Source organism: Jaculus jaculus, chromosome 9, assembly GCF_020740685.1.
Source record: "Jaculus jaculus isolate mJacJac1 chromosome 9, mJacJac1.mat.Y.cur, whole genome shotgun sequence".
NCBI classification, from domain to species: Eukaryota; Metazoa; Chordata; class Mammalia; order Rodentia; family Dipodidae; genus Jaculus; species Jaculus jaculus.
The window spans coordinates 107,530,437-107,539,997 of NC_059110.1; the positions used below are offsets into that span (position 1 = coordinate 107,530,437).

At 45.3% G+C, this 9,561-nt stretch overlaps 1 protein-coding gene across 3 annotated transcripts in view; it reads right to left on the reverse strand.

Moving 5' to 3' along the window:
* Positions 1 to 6,984, reverse strand: part of Kat7 (lysine acetyltransferase 7) — a 49,819-nt gene extending 42,835 nt beyond the window's left edge. For all 3 annotated transcript variants that reach the window (XM_004655554.2, XM_045159057.1, XM_004655553.2), the window contains exon 1: positions 6,832 to 6,984. In XM_004655554.2, the coding sequence (XP_004655611.1) occupies positions 6,832 to 6,846 (15 nt within the window). In that variant the 5' untranslated portion in view covers positions 6,847 to 6,984. The remainder of the gene's footprint in view (positions 1 to 6,831) is intronic.
* Between the last annotated feature and the right edge of the window lie 2,577 nt (positions 6,985 to 9,561).

Here is a 9,561-nt window from a genome sequence, read left to right on the forward strand (position 1 = left end):
GAGAAAAAAAAACCCAAAACAAAAACAAACAAAACAGGGCTCAGTCAGTAAAGAACTGAGGACCTCAGTTCAATTCCCAGCACTTTGGCAACCCCAGGAGACAGGAGGATTATCATGGCTCCCTTTTCAGTCATTTAATTTAACAAAAAACAGGGATTTTCTGGCTCAGAGACTCTTGTCTTAAAGAAAAAAGGCAGAAGAGTAACAGGACATCCAACATTTTCCTCTGTCTTCCACATGCATGCACATGGAGCACGTGTGTGTCTGTGCATGCGCACACACAGACACAAACACACACAAACACAAAAGACAAAACAATATATGTCATTTCAAAATACTATACCCTATATAATTCAGATGCCAAAAGGGCTTAAGCATAAGAATTCTTCCTTTGCAGCAGGGCGTGGTAGCACACGCATTTAATCCCAGCACTCAGGATGCAGAGGTAGGAGGATTGTCGTGAGTTTGAAGCCACCCGAGACTCCATAGTGAATTCCAGGTCAGCCGGGGCTACAGTGAGGCCCTACCTCAAAAAAAAAAAAAAAAAAATTCTTCTTTTGGGGGACTGTAGAAATGACTTAGTAGTTAAGGCATTTGCCTGCAAAGCCTAAGGACCCAGGTTCTATTCACCAGTACACACATAAGCCAGATACAAAAGGTGGTACATGCTTCTGGAGTTCATTTGCAGTGGCTAGAGGCCCTGGTGTGCCCATTCTCTATACCCCCTCACCTCTTTCTCTAATAAAAGGGAAAAAAAAATTAAGTTCTTCCTTTTGAGGGCTGGACAGATGGCTTAGGGATTAAGGCACTTGCCTGCGAAGCTGAAAGACTCAGGTTCAATTCCCCAGGACCCACATAAGCTAGATGCACAAGGTGGCGCATGTGTCTGGAGTTTGTTTGCAGCAGCTAGAGGCCCTAGTGCGCCCATTCTCTCTATATATCTGCTTCCCTCCCTCTCTCTCAAACAAATACATAAAAATAAAAATATTTTTAAAAGTTCTTCCTTTTGAGCTGGAGAGATGGCATAACAGTTAAAGGTGCTTGCTTGCAAAACTTGGTGGCTTAGGTTTGATTCACCAGTACCTATAAAACCATATGCACAAAGTGGCATGTTGTCTAGAGTTCATTTGCAGTGGCAAGAGGCCCTGATGTGCCCCTTCTCTCTCTCCTTGCAAAAAAATTCAATTAACTTAAAAAAATTCTTCTTGTTTACATTTTTATTTTGCTGTGCAAGCATGCTGTGATGGTATGAGTAGATGGTATGAGTAGATGAGTATATTCAGTTTTTTTATTTGTAGTTTGCATCTGTAGTCACCTGGCTAGAGGCAATGTCACTGGGTGGATCTTAAGGTGTGGTGGTGGGTTTCAGATTACAATCTAAAAGACATGCAAAGTGTGCCTAGCTGCAGTTCCTGAAGTGTGGTGTGTGTGTCTGTCTGTCTCTGTCTCTCTCTCTCTCTCTCTGCATGGTCCTGTGAAGGCAGGCCAGTTTCTTCTACCATTATGGAACTTCCCCTGGATCTGTAAGCTTCAATAAATATCCCTTCCTCCATAACTGTGTCTGGTCTGAAAGTTCATCTCAGTGAACCTGAAGATATCTGCTACACATGCCATAGCACATGTCATGCCATAGCACATGTATAGATATGTGGAGGTCAGAGGACCACTTCAGTTCTTAGTTTACCTATTTGAAGCAGGGTCTCTTGTTCACAGGCTAGTTGGCCAGAAAACTTCTGGAGGATTCCCCTGTGTTAGCTACCCATCTCACCCTAGGTGTCTAGGATTAGACACCTCAGCAGCAAGAGGCCCTGGCGTACCCATACTCCCCTCTCCCACTTCTTGCCTCATAAATAAAAATAATTTAAAAATAAATAAAATTGGTGGGCTGAGGGCTGGAGAGATGGCTTAGCGGTTAAGCTTGCCTGTGAAGCCTAAGGACCCCAGGTCGAGCCTGGATTCCCCAGGACCCACGTTAGCCAGATGCACAAAGGGTGCATGCATCTGGAGTTCGTTTGCAGAGGCTGGAAGCCCTGGCATGCCCATTCTTTCTCTCTGCCTGTCACTCTCAAATAAATAAACAAAAATAAAAAACAAAAACAAAAATTTTAAAAAATGGTGAGCTAATTCTGCATGCAGTTCAATGGAAGAAAAAGAAATCAACAGTGAAGATACTCAACAGTAAACATTGCAAGCCTTATATTTGGCCAGCCAGGCCAAATGAGCCAACAGGTGCAATAGTGGCACATCTATGATGGTGGAAACCAACTGCCCTTTAATTGAACAGGAGGCCCGCTCCATGGGAGGGAATACATCCCTGAAACTGAAAACTTAAAACAGGGGTAGTCATAAGCCCTAGGGGTGTAACATCTGCTGATGTCTGGATAAATGTATATATTATATTTATCAAACTGCCCAGTAAGTACTTCTCTTAATGTTCATACCCTTCTATTAATGTTACTCTCACTTTTGATAGAGAATCTTCTCTTTTCAGATGGCAGTGACCTTGGGACGACTCAGAAGGTATCATGGTGCTGGAAAGAAGTGACCACAGTGCTCAGTACTACAATATCTCTATCACACCTTCCAAGGCTCAAGGTCTAATGCAGAAGAGGTGGCAGAAAGAATGTAAGAGCCAAAGGAAGGGTAGGACTCCTTACAAAATGCTTCCCCCGGACACAAAATGGCCTGGATATCCATGACCTCACAGTAACTGACACTACCTACACAAGACCAGCAAAGAGGAGGAAAAGATCATGACATCAAAATTAAGAGAGACTGACTCAGGTGTCCCCTATAAACTAAGGCATTCTGACTGCTAGGTTCCCAGCTGATGGAAATTTGGGAATTAACGCCTCTGGAGGCAGAATATTGTTGGAGGCAGGCTTATGGATGTTATAGCCAGCTTCCTCTTGCCAGTGTTTGGCACACTGTCCTGTTGCTGTTGTCCAACTCATGTTGGTCAGGAGGTGCTGTCCACCCTCTGCTTTTGCGGTCATTTTCCCTGCCATCATGGAGCCTCCCCTTGAGTCTGTAATCAAAATAAACCTTATTTGTCCACAAAAAAAAAAAAAAAAATTAAGAGACTGATTGAGATGGGGAGGGGATATGATGGAGAATGGAGTTTCAAAGGGCAAAGTGGGGAGAGGATGGGTATTACCACGGGATATTTTTTATAATCATGGAAGTTGTTAATAAAAATTTGAAAAAAAAATCTAAGAGAGTTAAAAAAATGGTGGGCTGGAGGGATGGCATAGCAGTTAAGGCATTTGCCTGCAAAGCCAAAAGACCCAGGTTTGATTCCCCAGGACCCACATTAGCCAGATGTACAAGGGGTCGCACACATCTGGAGTTCATCTGCAGTGGCTGGAGGCCCCAGTGTGCTCATTATCTCTATCTCTGTGTCTCTCTCTAATAAATAAAATAAATATAAAAAATTTAAAAAATAAAATTACTAAGAACCTTCAAACTATAAGCCCAATTTATAGGGGGGAGGAGTATATTAAAGATTGAACACAGAACAGTAAGACCCTACTGCCAAAGACTCCACATGCTTGGGCTGCAAGTCACTGAGAGATCAAGCTGGAGCTGAGGTGGAAACCTCTTCCCACTAAGTAACTGTCAGAAAGCTGGAAACAGCTATGCTGTGTGCAGCCTTTTGGAGACAGAAGTCATCAATGATGCTAAACAGCAGTGAACCCTGCAAGCCTTAAGATTGGCCAGCCAGGTTAAAGGCACCAACTGGTACAATAGTGGCATGTATATTATGAATGAAACCAACAACTCTAATTGGGCTGGAGGCCCACTCCACAGGAGGGAATACATACCTGATACTGTAAACCTAGTCAAAGGCCTATGGCTGCTGTTGTCTAGCTATATGCATATACTATGCCCACCAAATTGCCCTCCAGGAACTTTTAAAGAACCTTTATAAAGTTTATACCTATATGTTAATGCTACTCTCACTTTTAGTTAGAGAAGCTTCTCAGATGGCAGTGACCGCTGGGGTGACTTAAAACTCACCATAGGGGCTGAAGAGATGGTTTAGTAGTTAAGGCACTTGCCTGCGAAGCCTATGGAACTAGGTTCCATTCCTCAGTACCCACGTAAGCAAGATGTACAAGGTGGCTTATGAGTTCTGGAGTTCATATGCAGTAGCTAGGGGCCCTGGTGCACCCATTCTCCTTCTCTCTCTACCTGTCTCTCTCACATAAGTAAATAAGTCACCATAGTGCTGGGAAGTGACAGTGGAGTGTTTAGCACTGAGACATCCATATCACACCCTCCAAAGCTCAGGGACCATTGTGGAAGAGGTGGCAAAAAGAATTTAAGAGCCAAAGGAAGGGGAGGACTGCTTACACTGAAATCTTCTAGACACAAATGGCCTTGATATCCATGACCTTGCAGTGCCTAATGCTACACAAGACCTTCATAAAAGGAGGAAAAGAGGATGTCAATATAGAATGTAGAAGTCAGACTAATTAGAAAGAAGAAATTCAATGGAGTGGATTTGAGAGGGGGAGAATGGAAGTGGTGGTAGGAATTATCATTGTTTATTGTCTATGCTTATGGAAGCTATTAATAAAAAAAAAACTTAAAAAAATTGATCCCAGGGCTTTAAGCATGTTAACACAAATAACTGTGAGCTACATCCCAGCCCAAATTCCCAATTTCTCATTCAAATAAGACCTTCAGGGGTGCATGTGTTTAGAATTCAGAATTTTTAAAATTTTGACAGAATTACATATATCCTGCAAATAACACCTCCAAAATCAAATGTATTAATATTCCTATAGGAATACACTAAATGAGGAACATTAAAACATAAGTAACCACTCTTTTTTGGCTGTTCATCTCTTCTAAACTTCCAGGTCCCTTCTCTGATAAGCACCAGCCCAGCTGAGCTGGGGGAGCTCGGGACCCTACTCCCACATGGACTTTACCCCCATCACCTCCCTCATGTTCTCTCTCTGTACTTTCTCCTCTTAGTCTAATAAAGTCTCCCTAAGCTTAAAAAAAGGGGGTGGAGTTAAGTAGCCTAAGGATAGTTAAGGACAGATTTGTGAGCAAACAATTTACTAAAGAATTTACATGGTGGTGGGGGGCAGGAACTGGAGAGATGGCTTAGCAGCTAGGCACTTGCCTGTGAAACCTAAGGGCCCCGGTTCGAGGCTCAATTCCCCAGAACCCACATAAGCCAGATGCACAAGGTGGCACATGCATCTGGAGTTCGTTTGCAGTGGCTGGAGGCCCTGGCGTGCCAATTCTCTATCTATCTGCCTTTCTCTGTCTGTCGCTGTCAAATAAATAAATAAATCTAAATAAACAACAAAAAAATAATTTATATGGGGGGCGGCGGGTGGAGAGATGGCTCAATAGTTAAGGGCTTGCCTGCAAAGCCTAAAGACCCAGGTTCAATTCCCCAGTACCCACGTAAAGCACGAAACACATAGCACATGCATCTAGAGTCTGTTTGCATTGGCTAGAGGCCCTGGTGTGCCCATTCACTCCCTTCTCTCTCCCTCTGCTTGTAAATAAGTTAATAAAAATTTAAAAAAATCATTTACATCTTGGTTTTTGTTGTTTTAAAGTATCTTGCTATGTACCTCAGACTGGCCTGGAACTCTGTGATCCTCCTCCTTCAGCCTCTTGAGTGCACCACCACACCTAACAAGAACTCACCTTTTTAAGAACTCATAGTATTTAGAAGTGGCTAAAAGCTGACTGTGGACCTATTCCAAAGCAGCTCCTCTCTCATTCGCCAATCGACTTCCCAGCTAATTCCCAAGCCAACTAAACTGTTCTCACTTCCTTTCTACGTGTACAATACCACTAAGTAGAAAAATGACTATATATTCTTCACCATTTTGTGCGTTTGTTTTCTTCAACTGACAAGCCAGGGTGCATACCTAATTAATGTTGAAACCCAGCAAGTAGCATGTACCAAATGGCCAATATTTGTGGCAATGCATTAATCTGTTCTATAGTTGTGGTTCTACTGTTACCTGACCAATGTCTTCGAAACCCTCCAGTGGGCCTCCGTAGGTTCGGTTGTAAAAAAAAAAAAAAAAAAACAAAGGGGAGGGGCAGACCAGAAGTGGTCTATATAATCCCCTAAGAATCTCCTCTTCTCGTTGCAGCAAGTTTTATGCTATTTTCCAAACTGCTCTCGGGAGGCACTCTCAAACTAAGCAAATAAATGCAAGATGATGGCTTAGGTGCACCAAGCCTGGCTGGGGTCCCTCGGGAGTGGGCGCTGATTTTTTTTCCCCACCCAAGTCCTCGGCTTTATTGTGTCCCCGGACCAGGGAAGGAAAAGTAGTCTAACCAAACCCGCAACGGCACCTATCACCATCCCCATCCGGAAGGGCGGGGACTAGGACGACCCAATGGAAACCTTGTTACACCGCTCCCCAACAGGAAAAGACTGCAATACTCGGCCAATCAGGAGATGAGGGATCGTTCTCCACAGCCAGTCACCGAGTACCCGGGCAGGGCCCAAGCCCCGCCCACGCACGCGGGGAGGTGACCGTTGGGCCCAAATAGGCGGCGTCATCAGCCAATCAACAGGCTTCGAGACGTATGAGCGACCAATGAAGAAGAAGAACGCCTCCGATCCGGGCAAGCAGAGGGCGGGAATAGTTACAAGCATAGGCCGAGGCCAGGGTCGGGCCCACATTTTTCTGTGGGCTACGGCACGAGAGAGGATGGCTGAGCTACATTCGGGGGGAGCGGGAAGCAGGAACCCGATCGCTGCAAGGCGTGGCCGACGGCGTCACGTTGCTCAATCAACTCTCTTCCGAAACCCGCCATCCCTTCTCTGCCATTTCTCACCTTCCTTCGCGGCATTGCCTGCGGCTGCGGCCCGGCGGTTCCGACCCGGGCAGCGGCAGCAGCAGCGGCAGCAGGAACGGTGGCTCCGGAAGGCTCCGTGGCGGCCTCTGTAGCAGTCCCAGCCCTGCGGACGATCCCCAAGTGCCTCCTGCCTCTCAGCGTCTGGAGCCTTCTGCGCAGGCGCCGCGGGCTGAAACGCTTTTTTCCTTCGCTTCCGGCTGGGGCTCGCGTCACCTGACGTGAAGGCCGCAGAGGGTGCTGGGAGGTTCGCTGTTCTGAGTGAGGCTAATGAGCGCCATTTTGGAATTGGGCAGGAAGGGAGAGTGATAGGAAACCCTTGGGTCAGCCATTTTTAGTTCGGTGAGTGGACCCTTTGTGGGTCTTGTGGCCATTTTTCTTTAGGGCAGAAGCCTGACAGTTGAAGTTAACTCGTTGTCATCTTTGCCTTGGGCAAAATTTCCCTTCCTGGTCGTTTTTTTTTTAAATTAATTTCTGCAGTCGAGGAAGGGAACCCCCAGAATCCATCAGGTTGTCAAGATTTAACCCTTTCGTTTCCTAACTGGCCGAAGGACGTTCACGTTTATTTTACACAGATTGGGAGGAAGTATTTCACACATGAAACTGTTAAGAGCCTTTTCTTTTCTTTCTTTCTTTCTTTTTTTTTTTTTTTTTGTATTCTAAAGTGGTGCAAATGAGGGCTTTAAGACTGGGACGGAAAAAGTGTCGTCTTCGTCGTGAAGCTTTCTGTCTGGTAGAGGAGACATTGTCCTTGCCCTAAGCGAACAGCAAGTTAGTCATCCCCGTTCCGAGATGAGGCAGAGCCATGCTCTCTGAAAGGCTTAGTAGCCCCAAGAGGTCCCCGTTTAGCTCGGTGGTGAAGAAGCTAAGCCCATCCCTAGTATGACTGCGTTTGAGAGCACTGGGTATCCAGAGAGGAGCTTGAAGGTGATTTGAACATAGAGGTGCTGTACCAGAGTCAGACATATTGAACCCTTTGCTGGTATGGCCTCGGGACTTGTAGATGCATGGGCTAAGACTTGGGGTGAGGGAAAGTAAAGGAAGATTATATATATACAGGTTTCTTGAGTGTAGGGTCTCACTTTAGCCCAGACTGATCTGGAATTCACTATAGTCTCTGGGAGGGGGGGGGTGCCTCAAACTCGGCCATCCTCCTACCTCTGCCTTCCAAATGCTGGGATTAAAGGCATGTGCCGCTGCGCCCGGCAAAAGCAATAATTTCAGCGAAGCTGGAGCCCAGAAAGTAGTGACTATTTAATGAGAAGGTCTAGGTGGGAGAAGTTGATTGAGGATATTGGACTGGAAGAAGAGTCCTATGAAAAGGCTGGTTAGTGGAGAGCAGATTTGGGGGAAAGACTTGAGGAGACTAAGTCTTGGCCAAGACTGACTGGAGGGAATCCAGGCTGATTTAAATTACCAAATTAGAATCCTGGCCCTTAATTTCAATCTGGGGCCAGCTAAACTGGTGATTTCCTGTGGAGTGGGGCTTAAGGAACCGAACAACAGAAGTTAAATGCCTGTTATTCTAAAGGTCTTTGAAGAGTTAAAAGTTCCAGATCTTTAGCCAGGACTCCTTGGGGATATCCTGGGCCAATGTTGATACAGGCAGCTTTTAGTACTTAATATAAATTTAATATAAATATCTTTGGGGGCTGGAGAGATGGCTTAGTGGTTAAGGCACTTGCCTGTGAAGTCTAAGGACACAGGTTCAATCCTCCAACACCTATGTAAGCCAGATGCACAAAATGGCACATGCGTCTGGAGTTCCCTTTGTAGTAGCAGGAGGCTCTGGCGTGCCCATACTCACATTCTCTCTCTGTCTCTCTTTCCTTCTCTTTCTCTCTCTCTATGTCTGCCTTTGTCTCTCAAATAGATAAGTTAAAATTTTAAAAAGGAAAGGGCTGGAGGGATGGCTTAGCAGTTAAGGCACTTGCCTGAGAATCCTAAGGATCCAGGTTCCATTCTCCAGGTCCCACATAAGCCAGATGCACATGATGATGCATGCATCTGGAGTTCGTTTGCAGTGGCTAGAGGCCCTGGTGTGCTCTCCCTCTCTCCCTCCCCCCCTGCCTCTTTCTCTCTCTCTCTCTCTCTGAAATAAATAAAAAATAAAATATTTTTAAAAATCCAGCACTCGGGTAGGCAGAAGTAGGAGGATCACTGTGAGTTCGAGGCCAGAGTCTGAAACTACATAGTGAATTCCAGGTCAGACTGGGCTAGAGGGATGCCCTGTCGGGAAAAATAAACAAAAAGGCTGGATGAGGTTCAGAAGTCGTGCAGAGGAGCAAGTAGACTGTTTGATGTGGAAAGTTCAGGCAAGTGTTAATAAAAGAAGTAAACCAAGAATGACATTTCATAGGATGGCAGGAAATAGGGACTTTCCATGCAAAGAGAATAGGATGTTTGGAAGTAGAGGGATGGGTTCAGCATCGTGTCTGGAGATGACTGACTTGGTGAGCTAGATAAGGTGGTGTCCAACATGGTGCTGGGAAGCAGTTCATGCAGGTCCTCCTATGCCTTCTATGCCCTAAGATGATGAACTGGAGGTGGTGGCAAGTTTCTGAATTATTTTAAGCAGAGAAACCTCATGATGAGGTTTGCATTTTAGAGATGTTGCTATGGGGAAAGCCAAACTAAATTAATTAAAATCCAGCTGAAGGAGATGGAGAGATTGCTTAGCAGTTAGAACCCTTACCTGCAAAGCCTGAGGAC